This window comes from Penicillium longicatenatum, assembly GCF_028827895.1.
Source record: "Penicillium longicatenatum strain IBT 33135 chromosome Unknown contig_2_segment0_segment0, whole genome shotgun sequence".
NCBI classification, from domain to species: Eukaryota; Fungi; Ascomycota; class Eurotiomycetes; order Eurotiales; family Aspergillaceae; genus Penicillium; species Penicillium longicatenatum.
Genome location: NW_026643120.1, coordinates 5346341 through 5368731, shown reverse-complemented (window position 1 = coordinate 5368731; position 22391 = coordinate 5346341). Strand labels below are relative to the sequence as shown.

Here is a 22391-nt window from a genome sequence, read left to right as displayed (position 1 = left end):
CAAAGCACCTGAGTTGTAGTCATTCAGGCGCTCTTTATTTCCAGGGATTTCTTCAAACTTGAGCTATGAAACCTGCTATCTTGAACCATAAAATCTATTGAATCTTGTACACTATTTACATGTTGATATACAGTTTTGGATCAGATATCTCTAACCCACGAGTCGTCTTTCATATGCCCTTCTCGCTTAGGGCCTTCCTCAAGCCATGTCTCCACAAGTCCCTCCTTAGGGTCTTCGTCTGGCAAGCCACGGGATTTGCGTACATCCAGTACAAGGTTGCGGATCTTCAGTGTAACTTCCTTGCGTAGCTCCACAGCTTCCTTATTGTGCAACAGCTCGTCACTCAGTACACCGACAGGCAGGTCTCGAGATTTGGGATCCGAGGCTTCCACCTTGGATTTCAACTTCTGCCAGCGCGATCTCATGTCCCCAAAGACGGCTTCAGTGTCGACTTTCGAACCAAAAGTTACATCGACCTTCTTGCCTGGCCGAGGCAGGAATCGAGGGAATTCTCGACTTTCATGCATAATTTGATCGAATCCTTCGATCCACATCGGAACCACGTCCGGACACTCCTTTGCCTCCAAAATGAGCCGTGCAACACCCCATTTGAAGTATCGCATGGTCTTGCGCGGAGATTGATGGATCTTGCCTTCGGGGAAGATGTGAACCCAGGAATATGAATTGCATGAATATGCGGAAGGCGCTAGATGCGCATCGTCCCCGTTGGTAGTATATGCGACGGACAGGTCGGAGAAGGGATCAACGCAGACGTTTTGGAGGCTGTAGTGCTGAAGTTCGGGGGCAGCGCGGTGGTGATCGACGGGGAAGGGACCCTTTGACAATAATCGAATAGCCTCAGTGATGGCCGGTTGGCCGAGTCCACCGAATGGTGAATGAAGGAGACGGTGTGTTGGTAACACTTGTCCCATGGTAAAGAAAAACGACAGTGGTCTGCAGTGTCTCTGGTCAGTAATAGATCACCAGCCAGATTTCAGCTCTCCGGGCGCACCTGGTCTGGTAACAGATATCGTGGCTACCGAAAGACCACCGTTTATTCCAAAATCGAGGAGGTAGTATCCCCCATAACAACGGATCGTCCATACTGTAAATCCCAACAGGCTGTCAGCTGTTTTCGTGTGCTAATATGTACCGAGGCATCCCATCGTTGAGGCTATTGAATGAAACGTACACACTGATATGGTTCGATACTAACGTGATAGCAAATTAATTAGCAATTGCACCGACTCAACTGAAACAGAATGGTGGGGAAGTACCTGTGATTAAACCTTTCGTTCTTTGCGATAGATCCCGCCTCGAGTCCAACAACTCCGTGAAAGCCTCAACGCCATGCGCATCAGCATTACACAGGCCCGACAAGAAGGCGCGACATAGTCCGGCCACACCCCACATCGTCGTGTTGGACATTGCCCGCCAAGGGAGAGACGGGGAATCACCCGTCGCGTCGGAGTCCATAGTGTTGAATGGAAGGACGCGACTCTAAAAAAAATCCATATATCGGGCCCAGACGGGCAAGAGACAAGCAACTTTGGTCAAAGAGCGCCTTGCCTGGTCAATTCAGACAGAACTGAGCAAAGAGGAGAGGAAAGTAGAAGATCACTTCCCGGCAAAATACGTTCATCCATCGGGATCACATGACTGAACCCGGGGTAAGTCGTGAAAATTTAGGACCAAAAGTCATGGCATTCTGGTCATTAATATGTAATAATATTTGTTAAATACCAAACTGTGAGTCTTAGTATGTATTCTAGACAGTTTACCATCCAAACGGACGAGTATTTTGGTGTCAATTGTTGACAGTAAATGGTGTTGCTACAAAGTATACGACCGACCGCACGGGCCAATTGCAACTCCGACTTCGAGCACGATTTTCGCCGATTCAACATTTCTCAGCATCATCACCTCAACATGTTCAAGCCCACCCAGTCCCTATTTGGAGGTCTTCTTTGGTATGATACACGTCCGATCAGTCCCGTGACGCCTTCGAAACTGACAAAATTCTTTTCCGACTAACAGGAAGACCCCGTGGCGCCTCTCTTCGCCTCAAAAGGCCCGGCAGCGCAAGCGCTTGCGCGCTGTGGACCGCGTCGTCGATACCGTCAGTGCCGCACTCGCCCGGAATGGTCAGAATACCAAGGCTGTCGAGCGGTGGTACAGGGAGATGCCCCGTGAGGAGGAGATGCTGCCCAAGGACAAGTACACTCTCTTCGACAAGAAGGAGAAGAACTACCGGAAGAGCATTCACAGTATGCCGGCTCCTGGACTGCATTTTCGATACAATCGTGGTATATTACGGGCTGTTCTAACATCTTTCTTTTTCTTTGCAGAGCTGCCCAAGTGGACTCGTGTCAGTCAGCGTGTGAACCCTCCTGGATTCTAAATCTTCATCGAGTCGACTTCCCCTACTTTTATAACCGAAATACCCTCTACGGCTCGCCAATACGGGAACTCGAGTCAGATTTGTATTATACACCCGACGCTTCGCCGCTATCATTGCATTCAATGGCTGCTCGGGGCTCAAACAACATTGGAAAGATCCGGAGTTTTTGGCAATTGCGAAAACGCGGCCGCTCTGACAGAGGATGCCGCCATTTACACATGTTCTATTACCCAGCGCTTAGATCAAATTTTTTCTCACAATTCAATTATTGTTCAAAAAGGAATGTCACTTCAGCATTCAGCCCTTGGGAAGCTTCTATGAATAGGAAAAATGGTCATGTTAGGTAACGATATCAGACAAGAAGAGACTACACGTCAGATCCTTCCTTCATACTATGAACGAATGGACAAGAGCCGCCGCTCTTGGCGAACTCGAAACACGGTTTAGGTTGGTTGTGGCTTTTCGTGAACTTCCCGGTTGATCACCTTCAACGATGCACGGCGACAATATTTGTTGACATTTGTGGCGACCTCTTTCAATCGATTCCGGTTGACCCGGCCCTCAAATAGGGCTTTACGAAGACGATATCCTCGACGAACTCTCTGCCAGTCATCAAGCTGTTCTTGCCATCCTGCGCCTCCTTCGTACCATGCGGTTTTTTGCTTGGTTGACATCTCGAATCCCTGTGGCGGCTTTGGCAGGATCCAGCAGGCGGGGTCAATATGCCCGTCCGGTGGCTCTTCCGCAGAGTCCTCGTAAAGTTCTACTGGGCGTATGATATCGGGAACTCCAGAAACCCTTCTCTGTTGATTCACCGCGGCGCGCCAACAGTCGATTCGGGGGGTATATGCTTTTTTCCGTACAATATCGGGGTACTTCGGCTTGTGTCTCAGGTCTGGCCCCGGGTAGGGGAAATTGTAGCGTGGGTCGCCCTGATTTCTTCGTGCATCGTTTGAGACTCTTGAGACGGGGTCAATTACTACCCAAGTCTCTCGGTTCAACCAGTGGTTTGCGAGCAAGGTGAAGTGGTACGGCTTTTGACCAGGTGTCGTTTCGTTGAAGACCCATATCAGTTTTCGGTCTAATTTATCTATCAGCTTCAGCTCCCAGTCACTCGGCTCGTCATCAGCTGTGCTGCTGTCCCTTAAAATTTGATACTGCGAAAGTCGATGTTCTGAGTATTTCGAGTGGTGGCTTTCTTGGTCTTGCCAGATGTCAAAGACAGTATGTCTGGCACATGCATTCAGCGAATCATGAACGGAGTGCCACATATTTCCTGAGTCCCGTGGTACCTCGAGTATTTGGTTAAGCCGCGATGGTACGGTATGATACAAGTGCTTTCTTTCATTGGCGACGTTATCTTCAGATAACAAAATTCCTTTCCTCACAATGCGTGGTTGGAACGCAAGCGAGATATTCCCAATAGATTTTTGCAAGCGCTGGCCACTTTTCTTTATCTGTCCCCCTGACACGCCTTCTGACAGACCCTGCTCTGAGACACCTTGCTCTGAGATCAGACTAGCCAACATATCTGTAATCGGTGTTCCAGGAGGACCGGATGAGTCTCGCAGATCATCCAACACTGACTTCGCGGCTTTGACCTGCATCTTAGCAGCCCAGATTTGATGTCTTCGAGCGTTTCTACGACGAAATTTTGGTGCTGTTCGGCGTGCAGGGTCCCTTAAGGCCTCGTCCCTTTGGTGCACAGCTGGTAGGTGCTTGGTTACCCTAGGGCCGCCGGAGCCATCAAACTGTACCAGATGCGAGGTATCTTCATTGCGAGTTGAATGTCTCCACAGAGATGTTTCCCGCCTGGTAACAGTATTTCCTTTCAAGGTCGAGCATTTTTCATCATCAAGAGATGCAGTTGATGAGTAGACGTTTGTCCTTGCGTCACACCAGACAATATTTTCCATTCTTTCTTCGGATGTCCCAGGGCTGATTCCTGAATGTCTGTATCTATGTGCTTCTGGTGCCAACAACAACACCATGCTCTCCTTTTTACCGGAGATTCTGCAGTAGTGATGTGGAGGCGGATCGGAATTCTCCTCAAGGGGAACCATTGGTATTTCTGCCAACAGAACTTGATCGTGTTCCGGAAACTGGAGTAATGCGCCGTGACACTCTGCTCGTGGGCCCGGATTCCAGATCGCATCCGCTGGGGGTGATTCATAGCTCAACAAAAACTTTGGCAACCATCTCTCCCGTCGTCGAGCCTTGCGTCGAGCCTGAAGGGCCTCCTGGCCAGGGTCCCACCATATCCACTGAAACTCCGTTCTCGGTGTTTCCCAAATCGTCCATTCTCGTACCCTGGCGAATAATCTGCGGAAGAACAGTCTTTGCTTTTCGCGGGTTTCAAGGGTGACCCAGCCGTACCATGTCTTTGCAAATCGAATCTGTGAAGATTTCCCTTCTGCTAGCACCTTGCCTTCTGTAAACGAGCGAATAAAATTCCCAGCCTTCCAAATCAGAACAGACAGAATGAATATCCCCACGGTTCCCGCAAATAGCTCCACGAAAATTATTGGATCAATGCGGGCATCCGTTTTGATTGGTTTGGTGGATGGCCCTTTCTGGGGGCGAGGAGGAGCAAATGAGTGGTTCTGTCGAATCGATACAGGTGCCATCTGTGGAGCGCGTTGTCCTCTCAGCGACAAGTAAGAATATCGAACATGACTTCAGAAGGAAATCAAATGTGAACTCGAATATGGCTGGAAACTCTTGTCCACGATTCTCAAGAGAGAAAGCACCTTCCCCAATACCTTCCAAGTTTGACGGGATCTATAAACATTGTGTTCAATGAACATGGCTCCAAATCAACACGAATTTTGAATTGAGAAAATCAGGAAAGTGTTATGGTCCCGAAATTTGTCTGACATTATCTATCTAGCGAAACTCTCTAGAGCATTACCCTTCTCTATAGCATTCCGGCCTTTTCCTTCTGTGCCTTCTCTCGCTCATGCTCAGCAACGGCCTCCACCATCTTGTCTTTAGGGGGCTCAAGACCAGTCCAGAGTTTGAATTGGTCGTATGCCTGAGCTAAAAGCACTTCGACTCCAGTAACGGATTCCCAGTCCTCGTGTCTTAGTGCCACGTTCAAAAGTGGTGTCTGCCTGGGCTTGTAGGACATCTCAATGCAAAGGCCCTTGAGCCCGAAGATCGAGCCAAATTGATCTTCGGTTGTGACATGTGCAGGAACAGTTCCAATGACGACGTCGGGCATGCGAGGTAGATCTTGCAGGTTTGGAAGGATGGTGATATCAAACGCGGGTGCAAAATCTTTCTTCACTTTCTCAGCCACGGACGCTGTACGATTAGTGACGTAGATGTGCTCGATGCCAGCTTTATACATTGCGTACAGTGCAGCTCTGGATGCACCCCCGGCGCCAATGACCAGTCCAGCATTTGGCTGTTGCTTTGTTTTCGTCGAGTAACTGGCAATGATGGTATGTAGTCCAGACCAATCGGTGTTGTCGCCAAGGATCGTACGATTTTCACCACTGCCCTTGATCACAAGTGTATTGATTGCGCCAATCAATCGGGCTGTATCAGTCTGTCCGGTGCAGTACTTATGGACATGTAACTTGTGTGGCATAGTCACACTTCCGCCACCGAATTGTTTGTCGAGAATCAATCCTGCAACTTCATCGATGCTTGGCGATTCGCGGATATCGTAGGTGAAGGGTAGGCCATAATGTTTGAAGCCAGCATTGTGAATTGTTGGTGAAATGCTGAACGAGATTCCACTGCCGAAGATGTGGAAGTCGGTGGGTGAATTGGCTACAGCTGGATTACTTTGCTGGGCCATTATTTACGTAGGGATCTGTGCAGGAGGGAAGTTTGAGCTGAGAATAATTGCAGCACAACAGCTCAATATTTGTGCGTAATGGTGTACCACATTTCAATATCGACTCCAACATGATCTAAACAATGGGTCCGCTTCGGTTATGGTTTTAGCCTTGATTAAATCACCCCTCGACAAGTCGAACCGCAGTAAACAACTTCACGCCGGATATGATCAAGTCCGTTTCCCGATTCGATCCCCACTGTATTAAGAAGCTTCTCCTGTCAGCCATTGTAGCTGGAGATTACCAGGCGCATCAATAATCACAATCGCGCCCATTCTTCCAGAGTCCGCATCACTGAAATCATGTGGCAACAACAAGATATGGCCCTACACCTTGTTGGAGTTGGCGTCACACATTCAATTGCACCTAATATGCACAACTATATCGCAAAAACGCTCGGTCTTCCATGGACCTTCTATGCGACCGAGTGCCCGACAACAGAAGAGCTTGTCGATCTGGCCAAGAGCCCTACCACAGCTGGTCTTGTTGTCACGATGCCCTACAAGAATATCATCCTGGAGCATCTTTGTGAGCGGGATGAGCTAGCGACCATGATCGGCGCTTGCAATAATGTTTACTACAAGAATGGCAATCCCAGACGGCTCTGCGGTACCAATACGGACTGGCGAGGAGTCAAAGGCTGTCTCTTAGAGAAAGGACCAGAGGAGGGAAGGCCATCTGCAGCATCCCCCGCATCGGCCTTGATCGTTGGGGCTGGCGGAGCAAGCCGCGCGGCCGTCTATGCTCTTACAGAGCACCTCCACTGTCCCACGATCTATGTTCTGAATCGTGATGAGGATGAGGTTGTCAATCTCATTCGAGATTCACAAAAGCTTCCAAATACTCCAAACATCATTCATGTCAAGGTATTGGAGCAAGCAGAGAAATTGCCGAGTCCTTACTATATCGTTGGCACTGTGCCGGATCTTGAGCCCAAGTCACCATCTGAGCTTGAGGTTGCTTCTATGTTGAAGCATTTCCTTTCGCGGGCGGAGAAGGGAGTGTTGCTTGATATGTGTTTCAAGCCGAGAAGAACTCGGATGATCAAGTTGGCAGAGCAGTTGGAATGGCCTTGCGTTGAAGGAACCCATGTCATTGGATATCAGATTGAAGAGCAATGGCGGTTATGGGCCGGGGAGGAACTCTGTAAGAAGTTGGATCGACAGGGCGCATGGGATGTTCTTCTCAAGGCTGCGGAGGAAAGCACAGGAATCAACTTCTAGTAAATTGAGAAAACAACATTATACAGATCAATTGATTCCAAGCTTATCGCGTACTCGAGATCTTCTCGATAGTTCAAATGACCCGTCTTCTGGTTGCACGCTTGAATTATGAACCCGTGAGTCGACCCCGTCTTAGTCCACGTCGCCCCGCCATCGGTAGATGCGGGGTGGCGATACATCTCGTCGGTAGAGACATTTGCCGATCGATAGCGGATAATCCGATCCTCGGATAACCCCCGCAAAAGGGATATATAGACCAGGGGTTTCTTGTTACTGAGTGGAAATAAATCAGAAATTCAAAGCATAATGGTCGACCTACATTCTCTGCCTGCGGGTACTTGGCCGCAAAACGCCATTCGCAACAATGGCCCGGATAACTTGGTGCTCGAGCGCGCTAAGCTGCGTGAACTCGCAGAGGGTTGGCCGTGCTACCGGTACGTAAACCTATCCAGTCAAAAGACAGACAGTTTCTCACAATACCAATCAGCGACGCTTGTGAATGGGAGAACTTCGAATCAATCTTCCATGAAGACGCGCATGTATATACCACCTGGTCTGGCCGTGTGCACTACAAGGACTTCATGGAAGTTTCCAAGGCCGGCATGGACAAGGGTGCTTTCATCATGCACCGCTGCCACGGAGTGACAACCGATATTACACCTGATGGAAATCGTGCCATCACCAAATTGAAGGCGACCATCACTCAGCGGTTCACCATTGACGGTTGCGAAGTTGATGCCGAAGCTGATTGCCGGTTCTGGTTCTGCTTCGAAAAGGTCGACGGACGTTGGGGAGCTCGGTTTGTTCGTCACTGGTATGAGAAGGATAAGCTCATTCCTGTCAGCCCAAACAAGATCCCCCGGGTGGACGAAGAGAAGCTCAACTCTTACCCCGAAGGGTATAAATGTCTGGCGTACTGCCAAGAACTCACTATGGGTGTGAAGGTGTTGATGGATATGCCAGGACACAGGCGACATGTTGGAACTATCTGCGGAGACAAGCATGATCTTCTATATAAATTGTCTAAGGACTGGCTGGATGGGAAGACCATTGATGTATAGATGCAAACAGACATGAAATGATGGCTTGAAAATTGTGAAATGTGTACTGGACACGTATTTTTAAGACCTGCACATGTCTTTGAATTTGTGATTAAATCTTGTTTGCGTCTCTGTCTAATTCAAGTTTAATCTCTCTTTCAACTTCTTCCATGCCGCAATCCCTCTGGTCGCATGCTCATCAGGGACGTGCTGGCCTTCGTCCGACATTGTTCTGGAGAACAGCTCCATAGATACAGGACCTTTATATCCGAGCCCAAAAATGATTGTTTTGACTACATCTTCCACCGGCATGTAAGCTCCACGGTCCGTCTCATAGATAAAAGTCCGCGCGTTTCGCGACCAGCTCATCCGCGCCGGTTGACCATCCACGTGGAAGGGGTGACCTGGAACAAGAGGTGATTCCATGCGCTCAGCATCAACAACCTGCATATAGAAAACCTTCGCAACATCGACTTCCTTCACTAGTCTCTCCATTGAAGCCTTCAGATCGGCATCTGCGTTGGGCGTCTTGCCTGTCGGAGAAGCCGGATCCGCCCATACCCGACCGGCAATATTGAAAGTATCAAGACACATTCCGAAGTTCGGACGATCAACACGTTTGACTACATCCCACACCTTCTCCCAAGTATCGACATGTGTGCTCCAGCACAGATTCTCATATGCGAAGCGCACCGGAGGATCGACTGCGGCACCCATGTCTGACACTTCGCGCAGGTCGGCAGCGATGATATCAAAGTCACCGGTCAACTGCTTAGCCGGTAGGAAGTTGGCAGGGATTTGAATTGTATTTGTGCCAAGAGTCTTTGCAATCTTTAACCAGAGCTTCATCTTCTCGATTAACTTCGCATGTTGATCCCTGTCCTTGAGACCTTCGTAGAACAGAAATGGCTGAAGTCCGATAATATCGAGACCACGGCTTTGACACGCGGAACTGACATGTTCCGATGCTTGCAAAATGTGCTCAGAAGTTGGTGTATCGTTTCCTGAGATCTTGCGCGCGGCGTATTCCAAATCTTCGTAGAAGATCTCGATACCTTTAAACCCCGCTTTGGCGGCTTGATCGAACTTGTAGTCGAGGTCGTGCAACCAAGCACGCCCGAGGGACACACTCATGATAGCGGGTTGGTAAGTCATCTTGTATACCGAAATATGGAACGGTGGTATTGTTTAATCGGGCTTCTGGTCGATCATTTTCACGCAAAGATTACATTCTTTAAAGCTGTTGTTAAACCTGATAGCCTCGGGTAGGTTAAAGCTTTTCCCTCGCTCTCGGTCAAGGTCATACCCGTGTGCTGACATCCTAATGACGCATTTGAATTTCTAAAAGGTTTTATTTCAATTATTCGTCTTGAATGGCTATCTCAACATTGGAATTGCCATTACTGTACAGTACACAATAGATTGGCCGTTATCGCAGGGAGCAGACTCATTGATGAACAAATCCATACTTGATGGATTGTTCCCGAATCACACGTCGCATAACATGGACCGGTGCAGGCCGCTTCGTAAACATTTCATACTGGGCGATGCCTTGTTCAATCAGAACCAACAGCCCACTCACAACAACCCAGCCTTTCGATGCACGAGGAAGCATCTGCTCCATTAGTTCCGTTTTGAAAGGACCATAAGCAACCTAGGCAAAGATCAGTTTTTGACTTAAATTATAAACATGATGAAAGAGCTTACCTCGACAAAGACACCGCCTGTCCGGCTCTCAAGCCACTGGTCCGGAATTTGAAATACCACCGGGTGCTCACTACCGATTTGGAAGGGTGGAATGCAGGGCACGACGATGGTTGGTAACCGGAGATCTGCGGGCCATGAATCTGTTGACCGAAGAATATCAACTTGTAAATTAACACCAGGCTTGGATTGAGTCCACTTGTTCCAATAGTCTGCGAGCTTTTGCGCATTCTCGGGCGTGCGATTATAAATGCAAATCCGTTGAACGCCGAGCTCGTAACAGGCATAGATCGCTGCGCGGGCCATTCCTCCAGCGCCTACGATCAGGGCTGTGGTTCCATCCCGCACTGCGTTGGCTGGAGAGAGATGTTTGTCAATGCAATCTCTAATACCGATGTGATCGGTGTTGTAACCCTTCCGGATGGTGACCCGCGACCCATCAGGCTGGACCTTTTGCTCTACGACAACTGTATTCACAGCCTGCATGTCGTTTGCATCTGGGGTGATCTCATCAATGAAAGGCAAGATTGCGGATTTGAAGGGAAGAGAGATAGTGACACCACCACGGTCTGCATCATAGAGAATCTCATGAACCGCAGAAATGTTATCAGCCTGCATCGTGTCGTAGGTATATGGTAGTCCACAATATTTATATGCTGCATGGTGCATTTCTGGCGAAAGACTGTACTTTACACTCTGTCCAAAGATGGTGAACTTCTTCTTGGGAAGAAGGAAAAATGCAGTCATTGCTTCCTGCGCTTGCTGCACAGTGAGTCCATCGGACTGCAAAGATGGTGGGAACACTGGTGATAAAGTAGGGTTCAAGCAAATTGAGGTCCGGCCGAATGGTCCCGTGTTATATACAACGACAGGAACATCCATGATGGTGGCTGCCTCTTTAATAAAGGGAACACATTGAAGATTATCTTCTGGAAATTTGGATTCACCAGTGATGCGAATTGCATCAAGTTGCAATGATCGTGTCCGTTCACGGAGAATCGAAGGCGTGAGAGGATTTCGGTGTGATCCCACTGGAGTTTTCTCATGAAAATCAGAAATGATTTTGGTAAACCCCTTTGAGGAGTTCAATTTTGCCACAAGTTCAGCACTGCAGTCGAGCGGTATGACAAGGATGTCAGGAGCAAGGCGAACAATCATTTCCAGTATTTTCTCATGAGTCCTGGAATCCAGTGATTTGGAGGAGATTGCCGCCACATCAATAATTATTGCAACGCGAGAGTGCTTTCGCAGAGTTGCGATTTGCCGAGATAGCCTAACTGCCATTCGAGTCGAATGTATATCCTGGGGCGTAATTACTAGAGCGATAGCGTCGGCACCACCTTCTAATAAGTCCAAATCCGGACTTTTCTCATCCAGCCAGGATAGAGATACTTGCAAAGAAAAGGTATGTGATGGAGAGAACAGGTCCGCGGAGAATGTCTGAGGGGAAAAATTTCCAAATATCCGACGTAGAAATGCTACGACCAGACGCTCTGTTTCCTTGAGTTTGAGGTACGCCGGCAGGGCCTGATCAGGCTGTCCCTGAGTGAGGTTAAAAAAGTCAAAGTTGGAGCACGACTCGAAGAACTCATTGCCCAATTCGAATATTCGATCGAATTTCTCCGGACTAGTGGTGACAAATTGCCGCAGGTCTTGCTCATCTCGTCTCACATATACAATGGGATGCCGTTGGGCAAACTCGGCCAGAAGCGTCTGTTGGGGGCGACTGGCAAACCCTCCGAGGCCAACTATGACACAATTTTTATCGTATTTGGTGAGGAGTTCTTGCGATATCTTCAGCTCGAGCTCGCGATATTGGGCCAGCCCGTGGCAAGCAATGAACTCTTGTGGCGAGGATTGAACTTCTTGCTTGAAATAGAAGTCGAAGTCTATGAAGCGTCGTCTCAAGGCGACTGACGCTATAATCCCCAGTGTTTTCTTGCCGGCACCGAAGAATCCTACAAGCAAAAGCGTAGCATGTGGATCATAGTTTCGATGGAATCTTCGAGCCTCATCTGTGGCCCCCAAGGGAGGACATTCGGAATTCCCATGAGTAGCCGAGCCGACAACAGAATTCATCTTGAAATTGACTTTTGATATAGCAGGTGCTACCTCTCGAGAAGAAATGATGAAGCTGAAGAATCTTCATTCAGCTGCTTGAACGTTGGTGGGGTTGATAAAGAGTTGGAGATAGTGTGTGTGTGTATAAGGACTGTTGCCTGAAGGACATCATCCTATCATTTTTTCCGATTAAATCTCGTTCTGCACTCGTGGAAATCATAGTAGGTTTTCGCCGTCTTTGCCAACGCATTTGCCGTTGGATATCGTATTGTAACCCTTCGGATAAAGTCGTCACCGATCACGTGAGTATCGCCACGCTCGATCCCGAAGATTCCAAATGCGCAGATGTATATGCTTAAAGTCATGATTGAGATGCATCGTGATGTCGAACCCACGCTCGTTGAAGCGGCAGCGCATTTATCGTGCCTGTGATCAGTGCCGTCGACGCAAGTCTAAGTGTGATGGAGAACAACCCGTATGCTCCATCTGCAGCCAGGCCAATCGAGGTTGCACCTACGAGGCAGGAGGGGGTCGACGTGGGCTACCATCTGGCTATGTGCGCAGCCTGGAGATATTTCTGGGTTTTATGCTCAAAAATGTTCCGAATAGCGAGAGTCCAATGCATAATCTACTCCGAGATTCGCGGGGCAATGGCAATTTCCTGACGAGCAAGCTTGGGAACCAGTCAGCCTCTTTTTGGCGAAAGTCCAAGCTCCACCGAGATATTTCCCAACTGCTTACCTCTGGATCCGAGGATAGCGCTTTCGATGATCAGGAGTGGGAGCCGGTGGAGCCGCGGGACCAAGAAGGACCTCTCGATGATCTTGATACCACATTATCAAATCCAGAACACAACATACCTGAGACCATTCAAGAGCTCCCAAACCCAATAAAACAGCCTCAAGACTTTACTGAAGCTCAAATACCAGAAAACACATCTGACCTGGTGGACTTCTACTTCACTTATACACATTGCTGGTTTCCTATACTCGAACGCCGTTCGGTCCTACGCGCTATGCACCAGAGCAATGGCCATCCCTCTCAAGATTCTTCATCTCACATGGTACTATGGTCATTGATCACCTATGCATCTGCTATGAAGGGAATTCCTAATACTGGGGCGCTGCACTTGTTTTCTCTCCAGCTCACCATTGAGCAACAGACTTTGGCACGATGGGACAGTCTGGACGTGGGTCATATCCAGGCTATGTTGATTATTGCCTTAATACATATCGCTATGGCAAATATTAGCCAAGCTTGGACGCTTGTTGGTCAAGCCTCGAGAATGCTAGCCACCTTACCCCTGTCAACAGGGAAGGCTCGTTTGAATCATACCATTAATGGGTGTGTCCTTCTAGACAACATTCTATCGGCCTTGCTGGGCCGGGCTCCTTGTTTTTCTCAAGAAGAGCAATCAGCATGTGTCCCGGTGGAAGAGGATGATTTGGAGGAGTGGGATGTCTGGTCTCCATCTCGCCCTAGTGCGGACGCATCAGGACGGAGAATACCATCCAGTCCATTGCGAGCATTGAGCACATTCAATCTTGTTCAGCAGCTCATGCAGAACCTATGCCAAATATTATATCAGCCCCTAGATGTTTCTCGCGTTGGAGATCTTCTGCATGATTTACGACAAAAACAGAGCATCATCTCACGAAGCCATTCCTACGACAGACGAATCCATGCCAGCCCTCCTCTTTTGATTCTTCACCTTACATCAGCATTTACAACACTGTCATTGTGCCGTAGGTTTGAGCCGGTCTCACCTAGGATTACCGACCTATGCGTTAGCACTATTAATTTTATACTCGATACTCTTGATCATTATCGTGAGACAACCGGTGCAGTCGGCTCCTCGCCGCTCACCCTTTGCTTTGCACTCCAATGCCAAAAATGTCTCGACTTTTCAAATTTTCCCGGAAAAGAAGCGATGCGAACTCGCATTTCCAGGTTTTTATGCCCTCTTAAAGCAGACCCCTACGAGTGGAATAATCACCTTGAACACCTGAATCCGATGCCCTCAAGTGGGCAAGGGACCCGGCCACCCGGGGTTCTGAATGGGCCGGTACCAGTACCTAGCATTGAAGATATACATACTTCAACTAGATCGACTACCTTCCAGCCTCAACAGACATCATCTGTCCTGGGTCTGCCAAGTCTCTCGGCATCCGCCGAATTCCCAACATCGCACTCCCTTGCCAGGCCAGGTGACGCCGAAATATACGATGCATTATTTGAAGAAATGGTTATATCATTCCCTACCAGCAGGTATTTACACTCTTCCCCCGGGATTGTACTTTTACTAATTAGTTCCTAGACAAGAGCCTTCTTTCGCGCAAAATCTAGGTTTTTACGACGGAGACTTGGATACGGACTTCCTGGCCCAGCTCCAACAGCTACCAGCGGACTGAAGCCTTCTCATCAAATGGTCTCGCAGAATATTCCGGAATCAGACGATACCCTGCAAGCCTTCTCCTCAGATGGTCTCGCATAATATTCCAGAATCGGACGATACCCTGCAAATCTCCTCCTCGATGGTCTCGCATAGTATTCCAAAATCGGACGATACCCCACATGATGCAACGATCCACATGAGGGTGCATATTACCCGTCGGCTAAGCCTAAAGCCGAAGCCGGGGTAGACGTTAAATGAATTTATCCATATACCTCCAAACTCAAACGAGTACAGAAATTCCAAGGTCCAAGCTAATCTTAGTGAGCCTTTGAAAGACGAAAAAATGTTGAATGTCAAAAAGTACACATCTGGATTGATCAGTAGTGGTGTAGCGTGCTGATGCAGAATTATTAAGGGGCATGGTCCCGGCTTTTACCAAGTAAAACCCCGAAAGTCGGCCCCGACACGCCGACTCCGAGCACTTCATATCCAACTCCAGATGTTCTTCTGCCTTGCGGACCGCCCAAAATCAGGGATCTTAGAACGGCTTATTCGCTCAGGTACCCAGTTGTGGAATTATTCCCCGGTTGCTTGGCACTTATGCCAGCCTCTGAATGCTTCAGCAACATGGGTCAACAGCCCCCGGGGCCACGATGGGTTAGCTAAGAATATAAAAGAGAGCTATAATCCGGGTACCTAGGCAGCAATAAAATTTGACTATTCACCACCAACACTGTCTACCTAATACTTACCCAATCAATTGCCTCACAAGGTCCCTTTGCCATGTCGCATGTTCAAATTGCAATTATAGGCGCTGGGCCTGTCGGTCTAACGCTCGCCCGGCTGCTTCTCAACAATCCCAGCCTCAACGTGGTCGTGTTTGAATCAGATGGGTCGCGCAATTCTCGCAGTCAAGGTGGAACTCTTGATCTGCATCCAGACACAGGTCTCGAGGCCCTAAAACAAGCAGGCCTGTGGGAGGAATTCACGAAAAATGCCCGTTACGATGGAGAAGCCTTAACTTTCTGCGATAAGAAGCTCCAAAAGTACGTCCGTCTGTCCGGTGCAGAGGGAAAATCCTCTCGCGGTCGTCCTGAAATCGACCGAGCAGCCCTCCGCGCGATTTTACTAGACTCTATCCCCTCGGAGATGATTCGTTGGGGCTGTCACCTGCGCGCAATCGACGAAAACCACGACTTGGTTTTTGACCACGGCATCGAGTCTGGATTTGATTTGGTGGTGGGGGCAGATGGTGCCTGGAGCAAAGTCCGCAGCTTGCTGTCAGATCAAAAGCCAGTGTATTCCGGTATCGGTGGATATGATTTTAATATCCCCAATGCCAAAGAAACAGCCCCCAAATGCTACGAACACACCAATCGGGGCTCGCTGTTTTCTCTCTCCGATCATCGGGCAATTTTCAGTCAGCAGATCGGAGATGGTAGCTTATATATAACTTGTTGGAGCCAAAGGCCTGAAGACTGGATGCAGACCGGCTCATGTGACATTCTCAGCCCTGAATGTATCAAAAAGATTATCAGGGAAGAATTTCACGACTGGCATCCCGAGTTGCTGGACTTTGTGGAAAAGGGAGATGATATTGTAGCTCGCTCATTGTACATGCTTCCTGTGGGTTGGTGCTGGGAACACCGCCCTGGTATTACATTGATTGGTGACGCCGCTCATGTCATGACACCTTTTGCCGGGGAGGGAGTCAATTTGGGCATGCAAGACGCCTTAATGCTGTCACAGGCTATCCTTAGGGCAACTAGCTCATCAGCACCTACTGATAAACTTCCGGCTGAGATCAGGGCCTTTGAGGAAAATCTTTTCGTGAGAGCAAAGCGGACAGGTACTCACACAATGGACATGCTGAAGTGGATGATGCTTACTGATGGCGCACCGCGGAGCACGATTGACAAATTCTCTCTACGCATGATGACTTTCCATGATAAGACTTTTCTTGAGCATTTGCGGTACCCTTTTCTTGCTGCTTTGGTCAAAGGATACTTTTCCCTGTGCAAATTATGGTATTGAGAAGTTGAGAAAAATCTCAGTACGTTGGCCGAGGTTTGAGGGGGTGTTTCTTCATGGGGAGTTTTTTGTTTTTTTTTTTTGACCCAACTGATACTACATGGAGACTAAACCAATCTGACTCTGTTATTGTCTTCTCTCGGTAGCCACTTCCAAGATTTGCATGAAATCTTGGAAATGCAAGAATGTGATATCTTCCCAACACTCCTCATCCCACGACGAGTACATCCTTTCGCCCGGGTTCCACTGGAGCTTGGTCTCCGTAATGATATCAAAGTGATATATCATATTATTTGCTCGAATTATATCCCCAGATCCGTTCTGAGGTAGGCAACAAGATATAAAACGGTGAAGATGACTATCACATGAACGAAGATTCAAGTTTGGTTGGGGCATTCTCTGCACTCCGCTCATCTGAGTCAAGGATGATCCATGTTGGGGGCATCAATAGAGCGGGATGAACAGCGGGTCTCACATACAGATTAAAGACAAAATAGAGACCAAAACACGCTTCAGGCATCAGATGACGATGGCTCCTTCCTGATTGGGTAGTTTTGGCCCACACCGCCACAGTTCTCACCAGCCACTCCTTGCATTAGCCACTTTAGACTGCGGCTGGTGTTGTGGCGGTGCGACTATTGACTCCCGCCGTGAACTAGAACGAGCCCCTGGACATATTTATATTTGATCGACACTGCAGGTCCCCAAAATAAATCATTGCAAAACAAGGTTGGTTTCTCGCCCTTTTCTTTTTGGTGGGACTTGTCCCGGCTTTGGCGTAGTCTGCATATGTAAAATATTCCTCCCTGTTGAAGATGACGATCTTGCCCGCTACCGCATCAACCCTCCGATTTACTGGGAACCTGGTGCTCGGGGTTAAGCAACCATGCGATCAGAGATTGCATCACCCGCTGCGGGGACAAATCCGGAAACTAGTTCCTGGTCCGTGCCAGATCGGCAAACTGATCGTCCAGGCCAGTACCATGACCTTAGAGGCGGATCAAACGCCAAGAAAACCACGGGCACGTATCAGGGTGGAAGGTTTTCCCCTCGTGGACCAGTAAATATTCCACGATCCTAGTCCAGGGCTCTAGCGCACACATGGTGCGTGCAGGATCCCCCTCCTGGGTTGGACAGAGCGAACCTAGTGGAGAGGTCTCGACCTTTCTCCCGGACGGGCTAAGGGTGAGGCTGATCATGCTAAACTGTGGCTAGTGTGATCTCATCGATAGGATCTGTCAACTCTAGAAAAGATTTCTGTCGCAAATCCCAGGCAACACCTTTTGGCTCTTGGGCGGTTAGCTGCAGTATTAGCTCAAGAGGGCAAGAAGTTACCGGTAGCTGTTTGTAATATTGGAAGCTTTTGTAAATAAGGTCTCGGGGAGCCCGACAGAATGGAGATCGCTTACTCATTCAAGGACCACTTGCCACAGTTCACCGTTAGGTGTGGCTTGCAGTCTCCCTAGGAGAGGCTTTATTCCTGCAAAGGATCTTGCGGTCTGCTCTATCCCTCCCTTGATGCGGTCCAACCCGCAGTTCCTATTATGGACTGCTATTGGTGGACTTGCCCAATTTATGATATGACTCAAAACATGCTGTTCAACTCGATGAACCTTTTGAAAGTGAGGCAAGCAGCAGTCCATAGTTTCACGCCACCAATATTCCCTTGGGCCCTGTGACAGCTGCGACGGGCCGTAGACGGTTCATGAAAGGAGCCGAGCGGGATTCGATGTTGAGCTTCTAGCGGATCCGTGCACCGAACTATTGGAAAAATAACAAAGAAATTACGCCTAGCAAAACCCTCAGGCCCCCACTCCACCTATCTTCTTTTCCCCTGCACCTTGGAACGTCAATCGTGCATGCCAAGGCGCGTGTCAATCTGCACAAGGCTGTCCATGGGTGAGGATTCGGTCAGCTTGCATGAAAGGACGAAGTGATATCTCGTGTGGAGAACCGGTTATTTGCTCCAGACTGATCCACTCACTAGCAGCAGATCCTCCTGCAGCGCAACCTTGGGACTTCTCAGATCTAGTTTTCTCCCCCTGCACTTGTCGATCAAACACCAGATCGTACTTCCCCCCCCACTGTTCGTGTTTCTTTTGCCGGAACGTGCTGCAGCAAGGATTCTTGCAGCTGCCAAGCGAACCCCGACTCGGCCGGAAGATCTCTTCCGTTTTTCTTTAATTTCTTGTTTTCTATTGGTCTCATTGACGATTTCTGAATTCAGATTTATGAATTTCCTTTGGTATTACGGCTGCCTTGATGGGCCCCATCCCAGGAACCTGGTCACGAATGCGCCAATCGCGTGGTACTTTTGCCGGTGGCAACTAGTGTGCATAGCGACCCAATACCTAATCTAAGATATGGATCCTAGAGATCTACAATATCGGAAGTCTCGGTTGGTGCCGGAAACTATATGAAGCCCGAACAAACCTTCTTTCCATGAAGATTCTCAAGTCAATTCTTCTCATATCTTCATGGTCACTTGGTCCTAAACTCCAATTCCCAAAAGCATAATCACTTCAACCGTTCACTCAATCTACACTTTCTACTTTTCTCCACCCTTCTCTGAATATCTCATACTTATACTTCAAACTTCGTCCTCCATTGGTGTTCAATCAATCCAAAAAAGATCTTGTGAATCTTGAAAGCCCAAGTCGCACTCTACTTCCTCGACCATCCTCAATAATTGCGTCCCATATCTATACGATCATCCAATAAGATGGCTTCTCGCGAGTTCAGCCTCTCCTTCGAGGTTGCTCCTCCGGCCTCCGTGCGCCCCAGTCAAACTTTCACCCTCCCCGTGACGATGTCAGTGCGTCCAATTGGAACACCCTCTCAGAGCGTACATGCCCTCGTACTCAATGCATCCCTACGGAACGAAGCTGGTACCGCCGCTGCTACAGGGTTAACTGGCAGCCTGACAACAAGCGTTTGCGACAGTGCAATGAGCGGCTCCGCCAAATTCACCAGCCTAGCCATCTCAACGCCTGGCAAGTACCGACTGCGCGTGATGCTAGCCACAGCGTCGCCAAATGGTATTGTTACCAAAGCATTTGTGGATTCCGGAATAATTACTGTGGCATAATGACCAAGTGGGTCCCTCTTTTTTTGAATATTCTATTTAGCTTTGCAAATTCATCCGCTTTCCCTTTTCCATGTTCCTGGATCCGAGACATCTACCCCTCCTCACTGCCTTTCCAAGCCACTTGCTGACTTTGATAAACTTAAGCTGATACCTGACTTCCCACTTTGCAGCGGCTTACCGCTCAAAACTTTGATATCACAATGGTGGATCTCGGTAGGTGGCAAGCGGCGTGATAAGGCGGGTGAGATGAAATGTCGTTATTGGATTTTCGCTGTGGAGTTTTCGGTGTTTATTCTTGTTTTCATCTGATGATCCTCTTTCTTTTTACTTTCATGACTTTATTTGGGTTAGACATTCCTTGTTAGTCTTCGGTGCCGGCCCTTTATTGGTAAAAAGCGAAGGCTAGGACCGAGTATTTAGTTTCTTCTAGATTAGTTGGACCCTGAGAATAATGGATCATTACGTTATATTTGTGACGTGTTTTACAAGACAGACTGATATTGTTGATAAATTGATTGATTTTTTTTTCTTTTTTGAAGAAGATAAAAAAGAAAAAAAAAAGTTTAAGCAAAAGGAAAATTCAAAATTCAAATGAAAGCGAAAGCGAAAGACCTGATGTGAAGAAGTGATGGTACAGCTAGGATTTCTATGGTTTCACTCGATTGTAGGGCATCGACTCAGAACAAAGACTTGAGAAAAAAAAAGCCTACTTGATGCACTATTTACCCCAGATCCCTGAGCTTTATTTGTAATTGCGGGTTCCTATTTGTAATTCGCACCTTTCCTCTGCTTCTCATTTCTTTTGGTTCCTATTCTATTTTGTTTTCCTTTCTATTCGGCCGAGCTGCCAAGCGTACTGCTGTAACGCCGAAGTTGTCCAAGTTCCTGCGCCGACCCGAGTACATACTGCAGGAAACTGGGATAATCCATACCCACACTCTCAGCTGCAAGGCCCATGAGGCTCATCTGATCATCGCGACCAGGACGTCCAGGCCCTGTGATATTCTACACCAACCTGCAAGTCAGTACTTTCCCAATTGTGTACCAGGACTGCGTTCAAAGGGCAAGATGATTCTTCCGAACATACCGGCTTCATATTGATATCAAACAAGGCAAATTTTGAACCTGCTTTGAATCGTCGAATATCAATGCGCAACGGCGCAGTCGTGCCCAGCAGCCCGGCTACGGTCTCGCATTCTTTCATGATATTCGTATACGCAGGATCCGCTCCAATCTCAGTCGCAGTCACTGCGCGCGAGTTCGCCGTCACCGCAATTCTACCGCTGTATGGCGCAATTCCATCAATATGGTTGAAGCGGGTCACAGGCGGCAAAGCCCAATGGCTTAAATGCCGATCTAAATACTCGAAACCCGGGATCGGCTCCTGAGACGGTGGCATGATCGTGACTGTTCCCTCTTCCCCGGTGAGATATTCTTCCAGCAAGACACGGGGTGACTCGTTGAAGAGGTGTGCCACATGTTCTGCTAGCTCTAGAGCGTTTTCACAGATCTTTACACCGTGACTACCCCGTCCGCGAATGGGTTTCGCAACAATGGGATAGTCATCTTCCTTGATCAACGATAAGACCTCGTCAGGTGTTTTCTGGACCGATTGCTGCGCTTGTGCGTGTCCAGTGGAGCCATTGCTAATACCCGTCGCTATCCGTGGATCATCTACAGTCCATGACCTTGGTAGATTGAGTTCACCATGCTGACGGAGTAGCTCATTCGTAAATGATTTATCATCAAATCGATCCGCACAAAGTGGAGGTTGACCAATAACTTTTACGCTAGACTCGAAGGGAGTCAATTGCGGGGACGTCTGCAACGGGTGTTCTGCGAAGAGGACTGTATTGGCCCAAAGATGCGTTGCGCCTTTTTGAATCGCGGAGATGATTCCTTCTTGGGTATCGGGAAAGCACCACTGATTCTGATCTGCGGGGTCTGGAGATTCTACCGGCGTCAGAATCGTAGTTCCGACGCATTTCAGCGAATAGGCGACATCAGCGCCAGAATCCCGATAGCCTGGTCATATCGAAGATAGTTAGCGCCTCTGATTTCCTTCGGGGCTCCAATGCCTATCTTGGCATTAAATGCGAAGCATAGATTGCGTCACTGTACCTCCCGGTTTGGGGGGCTTGCTTACACCCCCATACATTGGTGGGGGCAAAGCCTGGTAGAAAACGGCGACAACAGGCTTGGCGGAGTCCATTTTGAATACAATTTGGGCAGAGAAGCACCGAATCTGGCTGCACGCGCTGATGGAATCGCGCTGGAACGTAGCTCGCCGTACGTTAAGTGTGCAGATTGTGGGGGCCGAAATTGAAAGCGGGTCGGCTTAAATTAGGCAATCTGTAGGCAGGTCGGAGGGCAAAATTCAAAGCCCTTTTGTTTGACGGGTGTATAAGGTATTCATTTCATGTTAAGTAGAAGCTAGACTTTGCGTGAGAGTTTCCTCAGGTTATATTCGCTGATTGTTATATACTGCAATGACTCGGAGAAGTGCCGATAGTCGGAGGTGGGGCTGACTCGTCCTCGGTACTTGGATAGCCCTGATGGTCAAAGTCGGATCAGGAACGGAATTACATTTCGAGCGAAAA

General features: G+C 48.5%; 12 protein-coding genes across 12 annotated transcripts; 6 read left to right on the top strand and 6 right to left on the bottom strand.

Moving 5' to 3' along the window:
* Positions 1-140: 140 nt before the first annotated feature.
* On the bottom strand, positions 141-1476 carry N7484_004512 (tafazzin; the record flags this gene model as incomplete). Its single annotated transcript, XM_057114932.1, has 4 exons — positions 141-954; positions 1013-1105; positions 1154-1211; positions 1278-1476. 4 exons carry the CDS (start codon positions 1474-1476, stop codon positions 141-143), a joined length of 1164 nt encoding a protein of 387 aa, XP_056975072.1.
* A 453-nt stretch (positions 1477-1929) lies between these two features.
* On the top strand, positions 1930-2401 carry N7484_004511 (mitochondrial 54S ribosomal protein mL60; the record flags this gene model as incomplete). Its single annotated transcript, XM_057114931.1, has 3 exons — positions 1930-1970; positions 2038-2267; positions 2349-2401. 3 exons carry the CDS (start codon positions 1930-1932, stop codon positions 2399-2401), a joined length of 324 nt encoding a protein of 107 aa, XP_056975071.1.
* A 443-nt stretch (positions 2402-2844) lies between these two features.
* N7484_004510 (uncharacterized protein) lies at positions 2845-5028 on the bottom strand (the record flags this gene model as incomplete). The annotated part of the gene is made up of 1 exon (XM_057114930.1): positions 2845-5028. One exon carries the CDS (start codon positions 5026-5028, stop codon positions 2845-2847), a length of 2184 nt encoding a protein of 727 aa, XP_056975070.1.
* Positions 5029-5318: 290 nt separating this feature from the next.
* On the bottom strand, positions 5319-6209 carry N7484_004509 (shikimate dehydrogenase family protein; the record flags this gene model as incomplete). Its single annotated transcript, XM_057114929.1, has 1 exon — positions 5319-6209. The coding sequence occupies one exon, from the start codon at positions 6207-6209 to the stop codon at positions 5319-5321; it is 891 nt and encodes a 296-aa protein (XP_056975069.1).
* A 342-nt stretch (positions 6210-6551) lies between these two features.
* N7484_004508 (shikimate dehydrogenase family protein) lies at positions 6552-7472 on the top strand (the record flags this gene model as incomplete). The annotated part of the gene is made up of 1 exon (XM_057114928.1): positions 6552-7472. The coding sequence occupies one exon, from the start codon at positions 6552-6554 to the stop codon at positions 7470-7472; it is 921 nt and encodes a 306-aa protein (XP_056975068.1).
* Positions 7473-7778: 306 nt separating this feature from the next.
* On the top strand, positions 7779-8533 carry N7484_004507 (putative pathogenesis associated protein Pep2; the record flags this gene model as incomplete). The annotated part of the gene is made up of 2 exons (XM_057114927.1): positions 7779-7906; positions 7960-8533. 2 exons carry the CDS (start codon positions 7779-7781, stop codon positions 8531-8533), a joined length of 702 nt encoding a protein of 233 aa, XP_056975067.1.
* A 114-nt stretch (positions 8534-8647) lies between these two features.
* Positions 8648-9667, bottom strand: N7484_004506 (sugar phosphate isomerase/epimerase family protein; the record flags this gene model as incomplete). Its single annotated transcript, XM_057114926.1, has 1 exon — positions 8648-9667. One exon carries the CDS (start codon positions 9665-9667, stop codon positions 8648-8650), a length of 1020 nt encoding a protein of 339 aa, XP_056975066.1.
* A 292-nt stretch (positions 9668-9959) lies between these two features.
* N7484_004505 (putative pentafunctional AROM polypeptide) lies at positions 9960-12295 on the bottom strand (the record flags this gene model as incomplete). Its single annotated transcript, XM_057114925.1, has 2 exons — positions 9960-10166; positions 10220-12295. The coding sequence occupies 2 exons, from the start codon at positions 12293-12295 to the stop codon at positions 9960-9962; spliced, it is 2283 nt and encodes a 760-aa protein (XP_056975065.1).
* A 364-nt stretch (positions 12296-12659) lies between these two features.
* Positions 12660-14688, top strand: N7484_004504 (Zn(II)2Cys6 transcription factor; the record flags this gene model as incomplete). Its single annotated transcript, XM_057114924.1, has 2 exons — positions 12660-14545; positions 14595-14688. The coding sequence occupies 2 exons, from the start codon at positions 12660-12662 to the stop codon at positions 14686-14688; spliced, it is 1980 nt and encodes a 659-aa protein (XP_056975064.1).
* A 767-nt stretch (positions 14689-15455) lies between these two features.
* On the top strand, positions 15456-16706 carry N7484_004503 (FAD-dependent oxidoreductase; the record flags this gene model as incomplete). Its single annotated transcript, XM_057114923.1, has 1 exon — positions 15456-16706. The coding sequence occupies one exon, from the start codon at positions 15456-15458 to the stop codon at positions 16704-16706; it is 1251 nt and encodes a 416-aa protein (XP_056975063.1).
* A 2719-nt stretch (positions 16707-19425) lies between these two features.
* On the top strand, positions 19426-19791 carry N7484_004502 (uncharacterized protein; the record flags this gene model as incomplete). Its single annotated transcript, XM_057114922.1, has 1 exon — positions 19426-19791. One exon carries the CDS (start codon positions 19426-19428, stop codon positions 19789-19791), a length of 366 nt encoding a protein of 121 aa, XP_056975062.1.
* An 831-nt stretch (positions 19792-20622) lies between these two features.
* On the bottom strand, positions 20623-22003 carry N7484_004501 (D-alanine--D-alanine ligase; the record flags this gene model as incomplete). Its single annotated transcript, XM_057114921.1, has 3 exons — positions 20623-20796; positions 20879-21816; positions 21913-22003. The coding sequence occupies 3 exons, from the start codon at positions 22001-22003 to the stop codon at positions 20623-20625; spliced, it is 1203 nt and encodes a 400-aa protein (XP_056975061.1).
* Between the last annotated feature and the right edge of the window lie 388 nt (positions 22004-22391).